General features: G+C 40.4%; 7 protein-coding genes across 10 annotated transcripts; 2 read left to right on the plus strand and 5 right to left on the minus strand.

Moving 5' to 3' along the window:
* Nucleotides 1-327: 327 nt before the first annotated feature.
* On the minus strand, nucleotides 328-826 carry LOC6562038 (ATP synthase subunit g, mitochondrial). Its single transcript, XM_001988042.3, has 2 exons — nucleotides 776-826; nucleotides 328-694 (listed from the first exon to the last, which is right to left on the minus strand). The coding sequence occupies exons 1-2, from the start codon at nucleotides 813-815 to the stop codon at nucleotides 435-437; spliced, it is 300 nt and encodes a 99-aa protein (XP_001988078.1). The 5' UTR covers nucleotides 816-826; the 3' UTR covers nucleotides 328-434.
* Nucleotides 827-1172: 346 nt separating this feature from the next.
* LOC6561827 (wiskott-Aldrich syndrome protein family member 3) lies at nucleotides 1173-8500 on the plus strand. Of its 3 annotated transcripts, none has more exons than XM_032736507.1 (6): nucleotides 1173-1391; nucleotides 2446-3251; nucleotides 4957-5037; nucleotides 6670-7388; nucleotides 7467-7710; nucleotides 7778-8500. In XM_032736507.1, exons 2-6 carry the CDS (start codon nucleotides 2516-2518, stop codon nucleotides 7954-7956), a joined length of 1959 nt encoding a protein of 652 aa, XP_032592398.1. In that variant the 5' UTR covers nucleotides 1173-1391; nucleotides 2446-2515; the 3' UTR covers nucleotides 7957-8500. The 3 variants fall into 3 exon arrangements, with proteins under 3 accessions (XP_032592398.1, XP_032592397.1, XP_032592399.1); XM_032736506.2 differs by having other exon boundaries at nucleotides 1240-1396; XM_032736508.2 differs by lacking the exon at nucleotides 4957-5037 and having other exon boundaries at nucleotides 1241-1396.
* A 403-nt stretch (nucleotides 8501-8903) lies between these two features.
* Nucleotides 8904-10371, minus strand: LOC6561826 (dynein axonemal assembly factor 4). The gene has a single exon (XM_001988040.3). It carries the CDS (start codon nucleotides 9889-9891, stop codon nucleotides 9118-9120), a length of 774 nt encoding a protein of 257 aa, XP_001988076.1. The 5' UTR covers nucleotides 9892-10371; the 3' UTR covers nucleotides 8904-9117.
* A 124-nt stretch (nucleotides 10372-10495) lies between these two features.
* On the minus strand, nucleotides 10496-11345 carry LOC6561626 (exosome complex component CSL4). Its single transcript, XM_001988039.3, has 2 exons — nucleotides 11041-11345; nucleotides 10496-10979 (listed from the first exon to the last, which is right to left on the minus strand). The coding sequence occupies exons 1-2, from the start codon at nucleotides 11275-11277 to the stop codon at nucleotides 10524-10526; spliced, it is 693 nt and encodes a 230-aa protein (XP_001988075.2). The 5' UTR covers nucleotides 11278-11345; the 3' UTR covers nucleotides 10496-10523.
* A 417-nt stretch (nucleotides 11346-11762) lies between these two features.
* LOC6562181 (nuclear pore complex protein Nup160 homolog) lies at nucleotides 11763-17046 on the plus strand. Its single transcript, XM_001988038.2, has 14 exons — nucleotides 11763-11950; nucleotides 12029-12131; nucleotides 12196-12690; nucleotides 12753-12922; nucleotides 13006-13421; nucleotides 13479-14151; nucleotides 14228-14336; nucleotides 14399-14560; nucleotides 14637-14867; nucleotides 14924-15042; nucleotides 15117-15737; nucleotides 15807-16307; nucleotides 16379-16776; nucleotides 16837-17046. The coding sequence occupies exons 1-14, from the start codon at nucleotides 11863-11865 to the stop codon at nucleotides 16966-16968; spliced, it is 4218 nt and encodes a 1405-aa protein (XP_001988074.1). The 5' UTR covers nucleotides 11763-11862; the 3' UTR covers nucleotides 16969-17046.
* Nucleotides 17045-18263, minus strand: LOC6562180 (replication factor C subunit 3). The gene is made up of 2 exons (XM_001988037.3): nucleotides 18122-18263; nucleotides 17045-18055 (listed from the first exon to the last, which is right to left on the minus strand). Exons 1-2 carry the CDS (start codon nucleotides 18179-18181, stop codon nucleotides 17045-17047), a joined length of 1071 nt encoding a protein of 356 aa, XP_001988073.1. The 5' UTR covers nucleotides 18182-18263.
* A 119-nt stretch (nucleotides 18264-18382) lies between these two features.
* LOC6562617 (zinc finger protein 16) lies at nucleotides 18383-19965 on the minus strand. 2 transcript variants are annotated; one of them, XM_032736509.2, is made up of 3 exons: nucleotides 19507-19965; nucleotides 19342-19449; nucleotides 18383-19283 (listed from the first exon to the last, which is right to left on the minus strand). In XM_032736509.2, exons 1-3 carry the CDS (start codon nucleotides 19945-19947, stop codon nucleotides 18468-18470), a joined length of 1365 nt encoding a protein of 454 aa, XP_032592400.1. In that variant the 5' UTR covers nucleotides 19948-19965; the 3' UTR covers nucleotides 18383-18467. The 2 variants fall into 2 exon arrangements, with proteins under 2 accessions (XP_032592400.1, XP_001988072.2); XM_001988036.3 differs by having other exon boundaries at nucleotides 19342-19957.
* Between the last annotated feature and the right edge of the window lie 276 nt (nucleotides 19966-20241).

Raw genomic sequence — 20241 nt, forward strand, 5'->3', positions numbered from 1 at the left:
TAGATACATTGGAGCGGGCAAATTCCTATTATAATAAAGCTTCCCTAGGAACAGTTGTTTGAAATACTAGTTCGTACATGCACAATTTTTGCTTATCGAGTTATCCGAACCAATCTCAAAATGTACGCTCCTAGCATTTGAATAACAAATTGTGAACATCGGATTATTTATCATATAGCTTTAAAATGGAACAATCGATTGCATATTTATATATGTCAACAGATTGACTCCGCTACTTTCTTGCTTAGCTGTTCCTACTTCGTTTAAGTTTAGACTTGCACTAATTGATTATTCGCGACTTTACCACTTCTAGGATATTCACTTACATAGTTATATGCACATTTATTTATTACATTTAATGTTGAATTTTTATTCGTTCACGTACATAATCGTTAGTGATAAGTTCGTTCACTACATTATTCGTAACTGCAAATTTAAACGTTGTAGCCAACAATATGACGCTTGCCGATGCACTCGCCAATGTAGAACCAGAATATAACCTCAGCGGTGACGAGTGTGTTTAGCCAAGCCTCCTTAACGGAAAGGTTTTTGTAGGATCCGGTCTTTGCACTCTTGACCAGATTACCCATGCTTTGGCGAATCGCTGGAATATCACCCGGTGTTGGGGGAGTAAGCTCCACCTTGGCGTATTTTAAGAAGACATCCAACTGAGGCCTTGCTTGCACAAGCAGCCCTATTAAAGTGAAACATTACATAATTTATGAAAAAATTCATGTCACGTATTCCACAATTGTAGCCGAAGAATATATCTTACTGTTTATGAGACCGGATCCTTTAGTAGCTACGCTCGCCATTTTATGATAATCTTTAAGAAAACAGAATTTTAGTGTTACGCAGCCAAAAAATTTATAAAGAATGTGCGAAAACCTTACCCCTGCAGAATGCAATGAAACAGGGTCGTTCTACTTGCTCATTTGTGCGATATATTATCGATAACGATGTATGAAATAAAAACCGTATATAAAATTATTGCCTTGCTGACAGCTGTTTTATTTGCATAATAACTCAAAAATGAATAATTCTATGAAAACTATAAAAATTTGATAGAATTATAAGATTATTGACTATTTTATCGAAAGCAACTCTAAGATTCCAACTTGAAATTTCTTCAAATATATTCGATTACACATCGATAACTGCAATGCTAATGCAATTGTGCACCACTACAATAAAGGTGTGGAAATCCAAAAAGTTGACAAAAAGAAAAGCAAAAATACACATATTTAGTGCAAATTATATTATAATCAACTTTCACAAATTACAGTAAACATAACTGTAATGTTAAGGGATTTAACAACGTACAGCAAAGCCTCAAACTGATATTGTTGTGAAGTGTGAAAAGAGTGCGCGTGTGTGTGTGTGTGTGTAAGGTGAGGTGAGTTGCGAGGGGGTGACGGAAACCAAATGAAATTTTAAGTGCTATCTAGTTTAACAACTTGCCAAGGAAGTTGATCATTTTGAAAGTAATATGTGCGCGTCTGTGTGTGTGTGTATTTGTGAATGTGTGTGTGTGTGCGAATTTCAATCGAAATTTACATAGCCTTCATTATAGTTATGTCTATGTGTGTGTGTGTGTACATATTCACACACACACAAACACAAGTGCGGCGGGGCTCCAGTTGGCAAAAAAAAAAAACAACAACTATGATATATATATATATATATATATATATATCTTTCGTTTTTTTTTTATTTTGGTGGCAGTAGCGAACGATAAAAGCTGAAAGACGCAGTCAATAACACAAGATAATATTATGCTGTAGAAATAGTTGTGCAGGGTGTATTGGTCATTGGGCTTATCACAATTTCGGTTCATATCTCGTGGGTGTGGTCCAGACAAAACGACAGACGACAAACGATTGGCTATAAGTGAACACATTCTCAAATACACAAACAAAATGCAGAGGGTGACTTGGCTTTTGCAAAATGTGAATACATCTTGAAAAATTGTTACAGTGTATTTTGATTTATGTCTCATGCAAAGCTACAAACCCACCTACAAATTATTGGTGTTTCGGCTCACGGTTTTTTTTAAATTTTATTATGGATGGATTGATTTTACATATCCATAATAAATGATGGAATTTTCTTTTTTAAATAATACTTTTTCGAAAAATGCAAATTATGAGAAACAACATTTAAAAAACTAAATAACAATGCTCAATTTTCAATTCGGTTCATAGATTATAAATATGCTCGAACCGGTTCGGTTTAAGCTCGGTTTGCAATCTTAGAATTAAACGCGATATAAGCTCTAATAATTTAAGGAGTTTTCTTTTGAGCGCATTGTTAAAATATGTAGTCAAAATCATTGAGCGGAACGCACTTGCAGCTTTCTGGTTTTCGCATCTAAAAGCGGGTTGCGCAGATTTCATAAGAATCAATTTTTTTTACTGATTTTTTTGTTTTGTTTGGAATTTGCAGTCAATGAATACCCGTTAGACGGCCAAAGTGTTCAGTTGGAGGACTTTACGGATCTAAAACACACAAGAATATGCCGTTGCCCAAGCGATCCATTGAGCCCGTGCATGTGGCGCGATCTGTTTACCAGCAGGATGAGCTGCAGTCCGTGGAGCTGGAAACGGTGACAAACACAACACTGACAAATATAATACGACAATTGTCGTCCCTATCAAAGCACGCCGAGGATGTCTTTGGCGAGTTGGCGCGCGATGTGGGCAACATTGGGGATCGGGCGAATTCGCTGCAGGCGCGCATCGATCGGCTGGCTATTAAAGTAACGCAGCTGGACAGCACCGTCGAGGAGGTTCCACTCACGGATATAACGCGCAAGAAAGCGTTCAAATCGGCAAAGATATTCGATCAGCAGATCTTCTCACGCTCCACAATGCCCGCCCCAATGCTGGAGACATATGCGTTGTGCGACAAACCGCCGCCATTGGACAAGCTCAACGTGTATCGGGACGATGGCAAGGATGGCCTCAAGTTCTACACGGATCCCAACTATTTCTTCGAGCTTTGGCGCCAAGAGATGCTCAAGGATACGGAGCGTGTAATGCACGACAAGGGCAAGAAGACGCATCGTCCACGGCAGGAGGGCGCCGGCGGCAGCGGTCCCAACAATCGACACAAGAAACGCGTCCGTACACCCCACAATACACGTGAACAGCAGCGACAGAAAGCTCTGGGACACGGCGAGACTCTGATGCCCAACAACGTCATCTATCGCACGCCCAATGCAATGCCCAATGAAGAGGCCGGATATGACAGTAAGTAGACAGACGGACTGAGTGCCCTTTATCTTAACTAGACTTTTAGAACTAGTAAGGCATTTTATAATGTGCTGTAAGTGTCTGTGTATGTGTCAAATTGGTTGTGATGATATCATTAGTATGTCAACTATTTTGTGTGTACAACTTCAAGGAAAAAATGTTTCTATTGGAAACAAATCGAGTGTAATCAAATTGAACACCTATTGGCCATACAAGCTTATTGACTAAGTACCTGAAACTCAAATAGCTTTTGTCAGCATTCAAATGTTAGTAAGATGTTTTGCACAACTGTTTAATGCAATGTCAAACTCAAGTTTTAAGCTCTTTAGAAATTTCTTTCAACCAAATTGCAACTCAATTCCATCAAATCGGTATCACAGAAACTCGTTATGTTGCTAGAATATTGACTAGAGATTTGTGGGAAAAAAAAACACCTGTTATTAGAGAAAGAAATATTAAATGACTTTTGTGATTTGGCTTTGTCAACAAACAGCTGAAATTTGCAGCGCCTAATTTCCTGAAAAATTCTGTAGCACACCCCCAATTATAAATGTGCACCAATCGGTTATCCGCTATCTCAAATGGAGCAGAAAAAAATACGTATTTAGTAGTGTAATAATTTTGAAAGTGCTTTGCTCGAACAACATTCAGAGTAACATTCAGAATGTTGTCACATTGAATGCTGTTGGACACTGTTTTTAACGCCCATGTATTATGTATGTTATGTACAATCCGTATGCACATTTAGCCCAGCTAGTCGAAATCCAAACTGTAAACGCTGACAGCGATTTGCAGCTGGGGACTTTGGCGCGTCGAAGACCCGTTGAACTGCAACTAGAGCTACAGCAACAGCAGCAGCAACAACAGCAACAAGAACAACAGCATCAGCTGGCGTATATCGATGATGATGATGATGATGAAGATAATAATGATGTTGATGTGCAAGTAGGTACGGCATCAGTGCTTTGCAGCCTCGTCTGGCGTTCAAGGACTGTGCGCACTTCTTGGCTTTCGTTTTAGTTCTCATTCAAAAGTTGAAAAATGTTTATCGAAATTAGTGTTACCCAAAGAGTTTCATGTAATTTGAATATCCTACAATCGCTCGCTCGCTCGCTAGCTTTGCAAAGCGCCCGCTCGCCAATCGAATATGATTCATTTCATTTGTACAATCCTATATAATATAGTGCATACATATGCTCCGCACATATGTACATAGCTCTTCTCGATCACATCATACTATATACATACATATATACCCAGTTACATGCTTAAACTAATATTTTTTACTTTGAAATTGAGCACAGCTCATCAATATGGCAAGCCTCAGCTGCTGCTTTCAATTCGAATCCTTCAACAATCTATATGTTTCCCATGCGATAATACTAAGCGCAGCAGTTGAAATATTATTGTATGTACAGTTGGCACATTGACGACATAAACTACATATATGTATATATATATATATACATCTATATATATATATATATGGGCTAATAAGTTTTTTTAATTGTTGAAAACGATTCATTGGGAACCAACGAGAATTCAGATATGTCATTGTTGTGTGTGTTGGTTAGTTTTGTTTATAGCTTTTGTTTGTTGTTGTTATTTGTTGTAATAACTATATTTTTTGTGTATACTCTACATATTCAATTTCAATTTCAAGTAGCTTAAACGAACACCGCATGATCATCTCCATTTCCAGATTCAGTTAAGCCCTATAATATGCTCTCACATTTGGAGAATAACAGTAATCTCACAAAGCAAACGGCTATCGCTATTACAGGTCAGATTTACAGATTAAATGCAAACACACACACACACGGTCAATTGTGTCTGTATGTGTGTAAATGTTCCTTCATCTACTTCTATCGTACTTACTACTACTACTACTACAACTACTACTACTACTATTACTACTATTACAACAACTACAACTATAACTTGCCACTTTAGTCGCTCCCCCCTCCCACCTACAATATAATACAATCAATATATATATATATATATATATGTATATGTATATGTACCTATCTACCCATCTATACACACCTATGTGTAATTAACTATAACGCCTCTGTTGATTTAGGTTCAGATGATATATATGATAGAAAATATCGCACAACAATGAAAACAATTATTTTTGTTTTTTGTTGTTGTTTAAATTCGGAACAATCAGAAAATTAAAAGAAAAATTATTGATTTTACTGTCACTAAGTAGTTTATGGTAATTACTTAATAATAGTACTCACAAATTGGCAACCAATTGGAATTTATAAATTTTTACATCAAAAATAACACCCCATATCAATGACACTCCCGTCGCATTAGTATTCGCTCTGATCCCACACAATGTTTACCTAAACAGCTTTTGTTTTCCTACTACTACTACTACTATCTATATAAAACTTATCTGGCAAACAGCTGTTGATAGAAGTTCGCCGGTATTTGTAATCCTCTTTTTGGCAAATATTACACTATCATAACTCGTAAGACTCATAAGACGGGGCCTGAAATTGCTTTCCTTAGCGTACACTTTGCATATTGTACTTATTATCTGGAATATAAGTATATTGCTGATGAATCTTTCGTTAGAGAGCTAAGATAATGTAGAGATAAATTACATTAGAGTGGGTGCAAGATAAGAGAGAAAGGAAATTAACCTGATAAAAATAGAGAGAGAGAAAAAGAGTGCTTCTGATAGAGACAGAACGAGTCTTGCTGAGAGAGAAAGTATCTCTGGCAAAGATCGAAAGAATCAAACTGGGAGACCATATGCTAAGATGTGAGAATGACTGGGAGAGAAAGGGATTGACTAAGTTTCTGAGAGTAAGAAGATTAAACAGAGATTGGGAGAGCTAGGAAACGGTAGGACTAAGAGAGAGTGAGCTGAGGGGCAGAGAAAGAGTGGGAGCTGCAATAGTTAACATATCACGAGCACAAAACACACACTATCACCGACTAATAGAGGAGTGCATTTTGAAAATACGTCATTTCGTTTTTTAAATTTTAATCATAACATATGTAGTAGTGCAAAATGCAATAAAAAGCTTCTCGCGCCTTGGCCAGCAATTTCCAGCCTTGCTCATAAGTCTTACTTTGTTATGCCACACGACGCACTTTCCGTGACCCTTCGCAATAATCGTTCAAAATATTTACATACTATTTATATTTATTTATTTATTTCGTCGCATTTTTTTCTCAGCTCTACAAAAATATAAATATAAATCTGTTTTTTGTTTATTTTTTTTTTTGGCTTGCAAACAATTGTTTTTCCTGTTTTGCATATTTGTGTGTATCCTTTTTACCTACTTTGGATTTCTATTTGTTTCCAATTGGAGTTTCTTTATTTTTGTGTACTACAATCGTATCAAATGAGTAATGAGGATATTAATGTGAGTTCTGTGCATATTTATAGATATGGGCATATACGATTCGCGCCCACCGCGACCAAATTCAATTGAGCTGCGGCGCAGCTACCAGTCCGAGCAGATCGATGGCACCGGCTATGAGCAACTCACACCACAGGCAGCGGCCAATCAATATGCAGCCGCATACGGCACCAACGGCATCTCGGCCTCGCCGCATATGCATCTACAGCAGCAACATCATCATCAGCAGCAGCAGCAGCAACTTTACGACGGCACGCTCTATCACCAATCGCATGGGATCTACGGCCAGGGCGGACAGGGCGCAATGTCGCCGGAACAGATTTATGGGCCGGGAACTCCGTCGCGCAATAAGCCGCGACCATCGCAGCCGCCACCGGCGCCTCCATCAAATGGCAGCGGTGGTGGCACACCGACCACATCGAACGCAAATACACCGACACGCGGTCGAAGCATGTCGACGAGTCGGGATGCTTTGCCACCGCCACCGCCCGTGCCGGATGCGGTGTCGCCATTGTCGGCCATGAACGGCATGGCCAGTGCCCACATGGCGGCCAAGCTGCTGGGCCGCACCAACAGCACATCGCGAGCTGGTTCTCCGCAGATGGCGCCGAGCAACAGTGCACAGAATGCCAACGACATGGTGCTGGCCCAGCTGAACAACACTTTCAACAACATGGGCATTGTGAATAGCAATCAGTTGAACTCGCTTAGCGATTTGCCACCACCGCCGCCCGTGCCCGACCAGGTACGGCAATTTCTATATCAATAATAATCATAAAATTATTCACATTTAATTTATATTAATTGTTTTGCTTTTTTTCAGCACTCACCAAAAATGTCGCCGCCTAATGTAGCGCCACCGCCGCCACCACCTCCACCACCGGTTGAAGATGGCATGGGCGCTGTCCAAATGCAGTCGCATCCACACCAAATTCTGCCCAAGGCAATGACCAATGGGGAGCTGCAGCTGTGCCAGCCAAATGGTGGAGCGCACCTTGTGAGTGCTAAAAAGATACAGCCTCCAATTTATGATCCACGCAACGATTTGATGAAATCCATACGAGATGGTTAGTAAATGTCAAAGACAATTTTAAAGTAACCCCCCATATAAAACGAAACAATTTTCGATTACAGGCATTATACTGCGAAAGGTGGAAAAGTCGGAGCTAAAGGAAATTGAACGTAATACGGCAATGCTGGATGTGGCCTCAATATTGGCCAGGCGAGTGGCCATCGAGCTGTCGGAGTCGGAGGACTCCGATAGTGAAGATGACAGCGAGGGTTGGATGGAACCGAACGAAACCTCCGCTTGATCTCTGATGGCTTCGGTTAAGCTGGATAAAATTACGAAAAACAAAAAGAAAAAGTAATTCCAAAGAAAATAATTTGATGCAGGGGTTGGGCTCCCAGCATAGACAGGCAGTTGGGATTACGACAAAGCGCCAAAGCTTTTTTTTTACCATACTTTATAAGAGTATCCCTATACCCGATAAATATCTACATACTACACACTAAACCTTAAATCAAAATATTAATCGAATTGTATATATATGTATTAACCCGCATATGCGCATACCAAGAGTAATTATGGCTAATAATGTATATGTAATCGCTAATGAAATCATATATGATTTCCAATTACATATGTATATGTATATGTATTCATATATTCATATTCGTAGCATGGCTAAGCCTAAGGCCTCGTGAGGGAATAAATACTCGTCTCGTTGATACAGAATGCAAATAAGAATGCAAATTGCTAACTCTTGTCTTCAGTTTGCTTTGGAGCGCTACCCATGTCAAGGATTTAGTGGTATGGGCGCAAAACAGAAACTAAAATAAAATACAAAACAAAAAGAAAAAAAAAACATACATTCATATGTAGATATTGACTTGCTTTTTCGATATTAAACCGATATTAAATAATCAATTATAAACTCGAATTCAAAATGATCATTAACAATGATAGCAAAAAAGGCATATTAAATACGTAAAGAGCAAGCATTAGGTTAGAAGATTGTAAATAGAGAAAAACATACATAAGTACGTAAAAAGAAAAACAAATATTTCAAAGAAAGAAAGTCGAAAGCATTTTACACACGCTATGGAACCGCAATATCTAAAGTATATACCGTATAACTTACATACATAAATATGCAAGTACTATATATATATACATATATATTCTAAATAAATCATAATCTTAACTGGAATTTCTAAACATTGCTAAACATGTACTCGCTACGGTATGTACATTAATAGTAACAATACCGTGTATTATTTTTTATTTGAAAAGCTTATTAAATATATAATGGATATAATGCATATTTAATAATTGTTGTATATTTTATCTTATTTAAAATAAAACTATTCCAATTGAATCATACAAATGCGAGCGGATTTGAGCTTATGTTTTATTAAATAATTGTTACACCCTTCCACTCATCCTCTGCCCCTAAAATATTTTCACACTTTCACTCATCGAGCGTCTCCATTGGTGTCTTTTCTATGGTCGGCGGTTTGCCATTTAATCGATCTTGTATGGTAAATGGCATTTGAATGCCCGCCTGAGATTCACGCTTCGGCGTTTCCATCTTATGTTGGCCCGAGAAGGACACATTAATGCGTCCATTGCCACGCACCGCTGACATTGCCGACGGTGGTTGATAACGCACCACCGGAGTGGCCTGTCTGTAGTCCGTTGCCGACTGCTGTTGCTTTTCCTGTTTATTGGTGCTTTTGATGTCATTGTTGCTGTTGCTATGTGGCTTGGCGTGGGTCTCTTTACGCACTCCTACCATAAGTGCCTCCTGGCAAGAGGCTTCCTGAAACTTTTTGACGCGATCTTTCATGTCGCCTTCACGCTTGACTTCCTTCTCGATTTCAGTGCGGCGCTTGTTCTCATAACGCTCCAAAGCCATTTCATCACGTTTCTTATTGCGTTCCACAATCAGATCGGCAATCTCGAGTCGCTTTTGCATTAGCGCCTCTCTGTTGAGCTTCTGGAACAACTCCGGCCAGATGCCTGGCTGCTTTTTGATCAGCACAATGCGTGCCTCATGCTTGAAAATGCGACAGAAACTGGCCATCTCATCAATCTCCTGGGCAAGATGCCGCTCAAAGAATATCGGTGGATTATTAAATTTCAAATACTGTGGCAGCAGGACAACATCCGGTTTACGCGTGACCAGCCTATTAAGCTCAATTGAAATTTTGATATCCTCCTCGGTCTGCGAAATCTGCACCATTATTATTATAATTATCAGCTACTACTAGTTGTCGTTGTAGCTATTTTGTGAATGAGCACTTGTCGAGCATTTGATTTCGGATTGTTGAGACAGTGTCTACTGCCACACAGAGTTCATTTAAATATCATATTTGTTTTTATTTATTTCGATTTGAATATTAACCGGCAAACGAGTTTCGTTGCTTATCGATCAAACAATGATTGGCTATCCATCCCCCGTGTATATTGGACATATTGGTGGTGGGGAGGAGTCCTGCAAGTGCTGAGTCCACTCACGCAAGCCTCTTTTTTTGTTGCGCACACCTGTAACTCGACTAATGCCAAGTTATTTGTAGCATCAACTTAGTCATTGACCCTCGAACCTACTTATTTGCAACATGAATTGAATTAGTTACAACTCCTTTGTTGAATTCTTGCGCACGCGATCCGATTTGTTTGTTGGCAGCATAATTTCATTGTTATTGTTATTGGTTTTGCCACCAAATTGACAACTGACTAATGTTTACTTAATGTTCTGCACGAACCGGACTATTTATTATGGCTAACAAATTATGAATTATAGCCATACTCAAGAAACGAGACTCATTAAAAAACAAGTTCGAATATTCAGGGCAAAGTTATTTAGAATTATATTTATGGTTCAATTTTGATTAAACTTTCGGGTAGAACCTTTGCTACCTTTCTGGGCTCCTTTATCGTTGTCTGGGGACACTGCATCTCGCCCCAACCAATGGGCACCATGGGTATGCGGTGTTTCCGTATATCACTCGCATAAGAAACCACAACACCGAGCTCTGCTTCAGCTGTGCTCAACGTGAAGGATTGTTCCATTTGATTGATGACGCGTGCCAGTATGATATCGCCAGGCTTGAATGACTTGTAGATGTCCACTCGATCCTTTTCCGTTTCGCGCACATCCTCCTTACGCAGCAGGCCACGATAGCTGCTCTCGAGCAGCACGTTCCTAACGCAAAATATCGCACACTTTGCAAATTTAGGTGTCGTCACAAGAACGCGTGCCGTGACAACATCTCCCGTTGCCGGAATGGTCAAATGGAAGCCCGGCTTGTGAACACTTACAATTTGGCACTAAAATGGAAATCGGTTGTAAGTACATGAGTACCGCATTATTATTTATAGGCATACTCACCTTTTCCGTAGAGTCATCGATGTTGACTATTCCTGATTTGCAGGCATAAATGTAGCCGCCCTGCTCGTAGGTTCCCTCACCAACTATAACATTATCCTCTACGCGGCACAAGCGTTCACCAGGTAGGCAGATTAATAAATCCTCCTCATTGGGAGACATATCTGCTGCAGGTGTATTCTTGTCAGTCATATTTGAATTTTTTAAATCGCACAATGTTGATTGATGACTTTTGTTCATATAAATAAAAACAACAACAGGCACATGGCTTTGGCGTCTAGATCTTAACAGATTGATGAAATGTTATTAACAGTGGACAGCTGTTTAATTGAAAATTTGACCGTTGCTTTCTATAAAATAAATTTAATGTATACTATTTGTGCGATTTAATGAAAATCGATTAAAATATATTTAGTTATTAAAGGTAGTTTCAGATCTTAGATCAGCAGAAGAACTGAATTTAAATGATCAGCCGAGAGTTATAAACAAAAATAGGCCTGCTGTCAATTTGTCGATTTATATTATCTGAATAATATATCGAATAGGTTTCAATATACTGTTGGTAAGAAAAGTATATGCTCAAGAGAAAGAAAGAATAATTTAATACAATAGTGCGCAGTTTTATAAATCAAGATAATATTTAAACTGTTTTTAGGCAATTCTTAAATAATAACTTACTATTAAAATATCGACTCTAGCTGTTGGAAAGGTAGCACCATCACTAATCATAGTAATCGACAACCGATAGGACGCGCGTGTTTTTTTTGCCGGTGTCCGTATATGTGTTTTTTTTAAGGATAATTTTGATTTAAACTATAATTCAAGATGAACAGCCACACAAATATGAGTTATAGAGAAGTCATACCGAAAAACATGAATCCAGAGGAATGGATAGAAGTCGAAATAAATACAGGTTTGTTGTGTGCCTTGAGCTGAGAGAAGTGTTTGCAAGCGTCTTCGTCATAATGTTTTCACTTGCATTTCTGGACAGGCACACAAAGTACGTTGCAGGACATAAAGACATTCGGAAAGTCAGGAAGCCTGTGCTACGATTGTCACGCAAACAGCCAAAACAGGAATCGTTTCATTTACTGGTAAGCAAATTGAAGACAAATTGTGTCGGCGATTCACATTTACATTGCAATTGTTGTACATAAGGCGTACATATCAAGATGTCTTGGAGCTGTCAGAGGTTAGCCTGGATATTACATTGCTGCGAAACCATCTGCGTCTACGCTTTACGGACTCCGCCGTGCTAAATGTCTCGCTGTCCGAGCAGGCAAATAGCGTCACATTGTTAGTGGTCACAGTTAGCAGCGTGCATCGAATTCTGTTCCCATTACGAGGCGATCCATCATTAAGCGCAACAGCAGGAGGCGATTCGCAAACACATTCAATATTTTACGATGCGAATGAAAAACTGAAGGATCGCAGCATGTTGTATGTGCTGGATGGGACCATGGCAATAAGTGTGCCGCATCTCGCATCTTCCGAGATGTGTGAAGATAGCGAGGAGGCATATTTTGCGGTCGACAACCATTCAAAACTAATGCTTTACATTATGAACTGTCGCACTGGACATACGATTTCGCATGAGGTGAAGGAGCCCAATTTAATGCCACGTTTCTTATCCAACTTAAAAGGCGCTATAACGTAAGTCAATTACAAATAAAATATAATATATGTATATAAGCGTTTCCCAAATGCAATTTCAGTGGACGAGGTGAAAACTTGGAGGCAGCCATTTCCATGGCATTCAGTCGCATCGAGGGCGAGATGTATCTCCTGGTGCTCTACCGGGATAATAAGCTACGGTTGTGGTCAGTGGCCAATTTTCAATGCGTTGCCCTACTTAGCTGTGAAGAATCTGAAGGACCTCAGGGTCGTAAGTACAACTTTTAGATTTATTTCTATGTATATATTTGCATTAATGCGTTATATCTTTTTATTTGTTTTTTCTTTTTTTAGCGCAAAATAGTTTACTGCGTAAAATAGATGATCACAATTTTTGTGTATTTTTGTCGCATGAAAAGGACGCTGAATTCGTCTGCCTTAGCATTGCACGCAATGTAAGCGATGTGAACACAAAAACTATAAGCATGACCGTGCATCATAAGGTTACTGCTCCTCAAATGGATCTGGCTGATTTCGATGCAACGTCCTCACTCATTTGGACGCTGTGGAGCAATTCAGAGGGTGATTTCAATGTGTCGGCGTTTTTCATGGGCACCACGAATATTCATTGGGTATCGGCTGCATTGGAGCCACCACCGGACAGGTATTGCTTGACCATTGAACAGGGTGTCGATCCACGCGAGGCGCACTGCTCCTATATATTTCATCCCGGCCGATTTGATCGTAATGTGATTGCCAAGGCACTTTATGTAAGTTGTCTTGGTTGTAACTGTGATTATTTCTAATTACGAATTTTGCTTCTGCAGATGTTCAGACGCGTCAACATGCAATTCGATGTGAAGCAACTGACAATGGCCATGCTTAAGGAGCAGGTGTGTCAGGCTGTCGAAGATGAGATACAAAATGAGTTGAAAGACTTCGATGTGAGCGACGAGGAGTATTTAGAGATTGCAAACAAACTCTGGGAACGCTTCTACTCTTGCTGTGAGCAGTATCATATTAAGTTCTCTGAGCCCACGGGCCTGGCCGTTCTCGGCGACATGAATGCTGTTTGCATTGTGAGGAGACAATCATTTGCTTTGCTTCGGCCATGTGAAATGCTGGAACACCTTATGATTCTCGGTGAGCACGAAGAACAAGTGGCTGCATTTGTTGCACCTTTTTGCCGCAATGACTCCAATATGGCTGTGGGATTCATTGACGTAATGACCATCATCAGTCAGTTGGAAAAGTTTCTACCCGGACATATTAAAATGAATATTGATCAGAAATTGTACCAGCGGGATACAAGCCTGATTAACAAACTGCTAATGCGAATCACCGGAGGCGATGAAGACGCTAATGGATTTACGTTGTCAAGCCAATGTGTGATTGATATCCAGAGAAAGCTAAGGACAATAGTAGACCTTGATGCGGCCATAAATATGCTACTCGATTTCCTTGCAATTGTAGACCAAGACGCAGATCAAGATCCCACAGGTATATATATAATATATATTATCACAAACGCAAATACATTTATTAGATTGCTTAATGACAATTGATTTGTATTTAGGTGGCCCTACAAAGTCGACGCGCTTTCTGCAATCAACTGGAGCATTGTTTGGCAGCGAATATGGCATTTCCATTCTAGCCGAGTCAGTCAAGCAAATGGCAATGATACGGTGAATAATCTTAATCTTACTACACAATTTAATGCTCCTCTACTAATTGGTAACATTTTCAGCTTTGCTGTGTGCCGCAATCTTTTAATTTTACAATACATAATCCATCGATCAGCTGCGGCTGAGCAGTACTCAGTCGTTACCAATATTAATTTCTTGAACTCCTATTATACACTCGTGTGGATCTGTGAAACACCGATTTCCCTCAATGCGCCAGTTAATTTGTAAGTATATCATATTGATTTCCCTTTCGTATCCTGTATTTAAATTTAATTCTGATATATTACTTTGCATTTGCAGTGAGGTCTCAATACAGCGTCTGTTTCGAGCACAACTCTTTAGTGGTTATACGCGACCTTATTCAAGTCAAATGCGTTTAAATAGTCAGACAACTTTGCTGTGCTTGTTTCTGCAATCAAAGGGTTTGTTTAGTGCTCTTTCAATGCTGCTAAAGGATCAGAATCAGTTGGAGGATCAATTATCAATGCGACAGACGCTGCTACAGCTGGTTGGATTTGTCAATCAGATGCTGTAAGTTGAATGTATTTTGGTCTTGGTATAAACATATATTGGGGAACATTTTGCAGTTGGCCCGATGCTTGGAATGATGTATTCCCTGAGTGGCTTTTTGGAACTTGCCATCACATTATTATTCAGGACTATGTGCGCCTATTGTCTGGCTGGTGCACCGAGAAAACTGATTCACGTATGTGTTTTGCTTTAAATATATTAACATCAATTCGTATATGGTAGTAAACATTTATTTCTTGTTAATTGCAGGCCGATTTATGTTGGCCGTTTCTCAACTGGATTGTGGGGAACCGATAAAAGCGATTCATCTCTTTAAACAAGTTGCCGACAGCGTGCTAAAGGAACCATTTTTATTTGAGCAAGTGCTGAAAAACACACCGCTCTATTCTAAGCTTGCAAGCATTTTTAACCAGCCGGACAGTAAGCCAACAGAAGAGGATGCCAAAAATGCTTTTGTGCATTATTATCTGAAAGTTATACAATTATTCGAGCAGAATTCGGCATCGGATTATATCATTCAATTGGCTGAAAGTGCAATGAGCAAACTGGATGTCGAGGACCCACAGTTGCCCATGTTTCAATCGATAGTATTTAACAATCATTTGCAACTGGGCCATTATGAGGAAGCCTATCACGCTCTGGCCAATAATGCTGATACGTCGCGACGCAAGGATTGCCTGCGTCAATTGGTCATAATGTTGTTTCAGTGCAATCGATTCGATCTGCTCATGGAGCCGCCGTATGAAAATAACTTGCAAGACGAGTTCGAGAGCATTGTGGAATGTCGCGCTCGTTCCCTGAGCATCGATCAGAATGAAGTCTATAATTTTCTGTATGCATTCAATGCCAAAAAAGGAAATATGCGCAAAGGTGAAGTTTTGTTTTTAATTTTTGTATCTAATAAATTGCAATTTATACGAATTTTTCGTCCTCCAACAGCTGCCACTGTTATGTACGAACAAGCGATGCGCCTCCAGGTAGACAGCGAATCGCCCGATGCTCTGCAGAAGCGCTTCAACTCACTGCTGGTTTGCGTTAATTGCTTGTATTTGGTCGATGAGCGATATAGATGGATTGCAAAGCCCACAATTGGTGACGAGAAAATTGTCATCGACCAGGAGGATCAAGCGGATGAACTTACTAGCCAAGAAGTCGTTGTACTCGAACTAGTCGATATACGACGTGAACTGCTGCACGCAGAGGCGCTGAGGGAACTGTCTCACCATCGCAAAGATATAAGTGCCTATAAGCTGACAGATGCTAAAGAACTTTCCTACCTTTTGGCCACCTGCGGCCTGTATACAGCGGCACTAAAGCTTGCTCGCGGAAATAATTTCTCTATGCTGCCAATATTTGAAAGCCTGACAGCTGCATGCGTAAGCATCACAGAGGAGAAATCTAAGGATGCTTGGGCTTGGCTGCAAATCAATGATTTGGCAGGTAGGATAACAACACATGCTAGTTGTTTTTCTCGGTCTATTTTATTTTCACTTGTTTGCCATCTATTGTAGATCTTCCACATCGCAACAATGCAGCGCACATGGCTTGGTCATTGCTGCAGAAGTTGATTGTTGACCATGAGCTCAATGAAACAACTTCAATACGCAAGAGCGTTGTTAACCGAATACTAACATTGAGTGCAACTGTGCCACAATGGTTGCACAATTCCTACAAATTGGCCAACACACGGGAGCTGCTCCATCTCTATGTTAAGCACAACCATTTGCTCGATGCCGCCGATTTGGCATGTGAAATGATTGGCGGCATGCTGGGCGCAGGCAGTGAATACTTTGATTTCAAGCATTCGGTGAATGTTGCAAGTCCACAACTCGCATTTCCCGTCCATACAATTGATCTGCTGTTGCATGGCCTGAAAGTCAATGGTGTCAAGCACACTGAATACGAAATGGTAATGTAGATGTCACCTTATCTATTGTTTGTCGTCCTAATGCATTTCACCCTTTTGCAGATGCGTATCAAGCTGGAGGACGAAGTCGCAAGATACGTTGAGACTGTGCAGCGCACAACAGAGGACAAAATGAAATTAGCCATACTCAAGGAAAGGGAAAACAAACAACAACAGCAACAACAGTTCGATTAGGCGCTTTTCATTTATTATTGTGTAGGCTCATTAAAAAAACAAATAAACTAATATATTTTTATCAATGTAAGAGCAGCTAAAAATCATCTGTCATTACCAGTTCGGCCAAAAACTTCTTGTAAATATTCATAAATTGGGCCACAAATGCCTCTAAATGGAATATATGCTTGGCACCGTTTTGCATGCGATGCTCGTATTGTGTGGCAAACTCCAGAGTCTTTGCCTTAATGGACATATCACAGTTGTTGACCAGCTGCTCGACGAGGCCGCGAAAAATGAGATTTGGCGGTACACCCTGCGATAGTAGCTCGTATAAGCGATCGCGGATCTTCTCCAGCTTTGCGGGTGTTTGTTCGCTCACAATTTGCGTGGCAGTTTCACGCAGATACACCTGCCAGTCCAGCTCGACGATCTCCTGCTGCGCCGTGAACGGATATTGCTGCACTTTGGATGCCTCCAGCATCAGTAGGGCTCGTCGCATGTTCCGTTCGGATTTGTCCACCACCCGCTTGGCCAACTCGGGCGGCAGGACGAGACCCTCTCGCTTGCATGTGTTTTGCAGAACAGCCGCCATGTCGGACTCGCTGGGCGCTGGCACCCGAATGCCCAAGCAACGCGATCGGATAGCCGGAATGATACGGGATGTGGAATTGACTGAGAGTATTATGCGACATGTGGCAACGTACTTCTCCATGGTGCGGCGCAGCGCATGCTGGGCGTCCTTAGTCAGTTCATCCCCCTCCGAAATGACAATCACCTTGAATTCCCGCTGACCGTTAATATCAATTTGTTGCGTTTGCGCCACCTGTTTGATCAGGTCGATGACAACGGTGCGATCGTACATGCCAGCATCCGAGGGATTCACCTCCAAGTGGTAATTGCTGCCGACAGTCATCACCTCTATCTTTCGATTCGATGGCGTTGTGAAGTTCATCGTCTCGTTGCGAAGCCTCTCCACGCCGGCACCGTACATTTCACGCAGCAGGCACATTATGCGCGTCTTTTTACCAGCGCCAGATGGTCCGTAGAACATCAGATGTGGGAAATCGCTTTGCTTGCATAGATTACGCAGATTCTCGGCCTGATCCTAATTACACAAATTTTGCAGTTGTATTCGTTGCTTTCACAATGAATGCAAAAAATTAATACTTACCTTGTGATAATCCAATTTGGATAATTCACGGGGCCGATATTTGTCAACCCAGAGTGCCATGAAAGCTTACTTCTTCACCATGCAAAACAATTATAGTAAAATATACAAAAATATGCCAGCTTCCCTGAAGCAATGCGCGCTTTTTTTGCTGCAAAACAATCGATAGTCCATATTAATCGATATACACTGCATGCAGTATTTTTGCTTGCCGAATGGCGGGTAATCGCAATCGAATAAGTTGATTTAAAAAATTAAATTTGATTTGCCAATAAAGAATTGTATTTTATTGAAGGCACAAATTTGAATTATTAAACTAAGTGGAACAGAGATTTATTCCAAGACAGTTTCAAGTATCCTCGGCTTTGACAACCGTCTCACTGTGGGAGAGAGAATGACGCAAAACATTTGCCTTACTAGAAAATCGCTTGCCACAAATATTGCAATTGTACGGAGAAATGCCCGCATGTGATTGCAGATGTATTTGCAGAGTGCGACGAGCGGCGAATGCCTTTTCGCAACCATCCTGGCTGCATTTAAATGGACGCAATTTCAGATGGACCGCATTGTTGTGATCTTTTAGATGGCATAGCTTTTTAAATTTCCTGCCACACGTGCTGCACTGGAATCCATCCTTGTTGTTGTGTCGCGCCAAATGGGCGTCCAGATCTTCTTGGCTGGCTTTGCCATGCGAGCAAATTGGACATCGAAACTGCGGTACCGCTGCGTGGTCATCAATGTGAATCCTGAGATCAGTCTTCTGGCGGAATGTCTTCTCACAAATGGTGCACATAAACGGACGCTCATTTGTGTGACCCATCAGATGGATGCGTAACGTTCGGGCCAATCCAAATGAGCGTTCACAAAACTCACATTTGTGTGCCCGAACGCCTTCGTGCACCAATCTCACATGATCCGTTAAGTGATGTTTCCGCTTGAACGCCCTTTGGCAATATGGACACTTGTTCTCCGCCTTGCAATGCACACGTCTCGTGTGCACACGCAGCTGGGCTTCTGATTTGTACTCCTTGTGGCAAGCTGAGCAGCAAAGCTGATTTGAAGATTTTGAGCTGCTCTCAGTGAGTGGAATTCCGTCCATTGAGTCGAAGGGATCACCACTCCTCTCACTGGCCGAGTCAATCGGATTTATTTTGCTCTGCTCTTTCTAAGAAAATGTATTCATTTATTTGTAGAAAATATATATATTCTAAATTTATAATTACTTGATTGTATATTTTATTGCTCCCAACACATCTCGTTAAATCGTTTGTTTTTGACAATATGGTGGATTCCAGATATTTTTGGCTTTCTTGTAATGTGCTTTGAAATTCCTGAAAAACTCGACATTTTTGAGAGCAAGGCTTGCAAATGTTATTTCCGTTCTTAACTTTTCTTTTGTCAATTCCTGTAAATATTAAGCGCAACAAATTGTGTGCAACATGTGCATTATCAATCGGTACAACATTATGGTCCGACTTAAACGTAAAACATGTTGCACAAATCATTTGAAATTTGGCACTGTCTGTTAATTCTTTCTGCTCGACAGCCAATTCATTCAGTGCAACACTTGTGCAGATGGACATCTCTGCAAATTTGCAGAACATGCTAAGTTTTGTGTAACAGGAATGGCACAAGCGGGTTGGCATTGCCAAATTTGTAACAGTTCTTATCGTTTGTGGACCGTCATCTGCCATTGCCTCCAGAATGCGTAAAAATTGCGGTTCATCTTTTAAGTCATATTTCAGGTCTTTTGTGCTATTGCATTTATCTAAATTCTGCAAACACACTCTGCAAAAATGTTCAAGTGTCGCACGCGTTATTGGCAACATCACTAAAGATGTTTATTTATTCACAGACGTTTACATGTTGGCGTTAAGCACTGGACTGAGTTTATTTGACTAATTTTCTCAATTTTGGTGAGAAACATAACATGTTCGCAGAGAGCAAGATGCTTAGCCGATAAAAAATTTATCCTAATTTCCTCAAATTATTTTATCGATGAACGCTAAAAACAGCTGTGTTTGGAATGGCTATGTTAAAATAAGTGTAGCACCTGTTATATTTATAATTTCTCAAATTTTAAGCAAACTTGGTGTTTTTGTTGTTCTTGGCAGTTAGAATGA

The sequence above is a fragment of the Drosophila grimshawi genome, unplaced genomic scaffold (assembly GCF_018153295.1).
Source record: "Drosophila grimshawi isolate 15287-2541.00 unplaced genomic scaffold, ASM1815329v1 contig_1377, whole genome shotgun sequence".
Taxonomy (NCBI): domain Eukaryota; kingdom Metazoa; phylum Arthropoda; class Insecta; order Diptera; family Drosophilidae; genus Drosophila; species Drosophila grimshawi.

Bases quoted from the DNA above. Each gene is read 5' to 3' on its own strand.
- LOC6562180 (XM_001988037.3), bottom strand. From the start codon at position 18,181: ATGGCACTCTGGGTTGACAAATATCGGCCCCGTGAATTATCCAAATTG. The intron at 18,056-18,121 runs GTAAGTATTAAT...TTGTGTAATTAG, and splicing joins CCAAATTGGATTATCACAAG to GATCAGGCCGAGAATCTGCG.
- LOC6561826 (XM_001988040.3), bottom strand. From the start codon at position 9,891: ATGGTGCAGATTTCGCAGACCGAGGAGGATATCAAAATTTCAATTGAG.
- LOC6561827 (XM_032736507.1), top strand. From the start codon at position 2,516: ATGCCGTTGCCCAAGCGATCCATTGAGCCCGTGCATGTGGCGCGATCT. The intron at 5,038-6,669 runs GTCAGATTTACA...GCATATTTATAG, and splicing joins AACGGCTATCGCTATTACAG to ATATGGGCATATACGATTCG. The intron at 7,711-7,777 runs GTTAGTAAATGT...TTTCGATTACAG, and splicing joins GATGAAATCCATACGAGATG to GCATTATACTGCGAAAGGTG.
- LOC6562617 (XM_001988036.3), bottom strand. From the start codon at position 19,947: ATGTTGCCAATAACGCGTGCGACACTTGAACATTTTTGCAGAGTGTGT. The intron at 19,284-19,341 runs GTAATTATAAAT...ACATTTTCTTAG, and splicing joins GCAATAAAATATACAATCAA to AAAGAGCAGAGCAAAATAAA.
- LOC6562038 (XM_001988042.3), bottom strand. From the start codon at position 815: ATGGCGAGCGTAGCTACTAAAGGATCCGGTCTCATAAACA. The intron at 695-775 runs GTAAGATATATT...TCACTTTAATAG, and splicing joins AGGATCCGGTCTCATAAACA to GGCTGCTTGTGCAAGCAAGG.
- LOC6562181 (XM_001988038.2), top strand. From the start codon at position 11,863: ATGAACAGCCACACAAATATGAGTTATAGAGAAGTCATACCGAAAAAC. The intron at 11,951-12,028 runs GTTTGTTGTGTG...ATTTCTGGACAG, and splicing joins AGAAGTCGAAATAAATACAG to GCACACAAAGTACGTTGCAG. The intron at 12,691-12,752 runs GTAAGTCAATTA...ATGCAATTTCAG, and splicing joins AACTTAAAAGGCGCTATAAC to TGGACGAGGTGAAAACTTGG.
- LOC6561626 (XM_001988039.3), bottom strand. From the start codon at position 11,277: ATGAACAAAAGTCATCAATCAACATTGTGCGATTTAAAAAATTCAAAT. The intron at 10,980-11,040 runs GTGAGTATGCCT...TTTCCATTTTAG, and splicing joins TCGATGACTCTACGGAAAAG to TGCCAAATTGTAAGTGTTCA.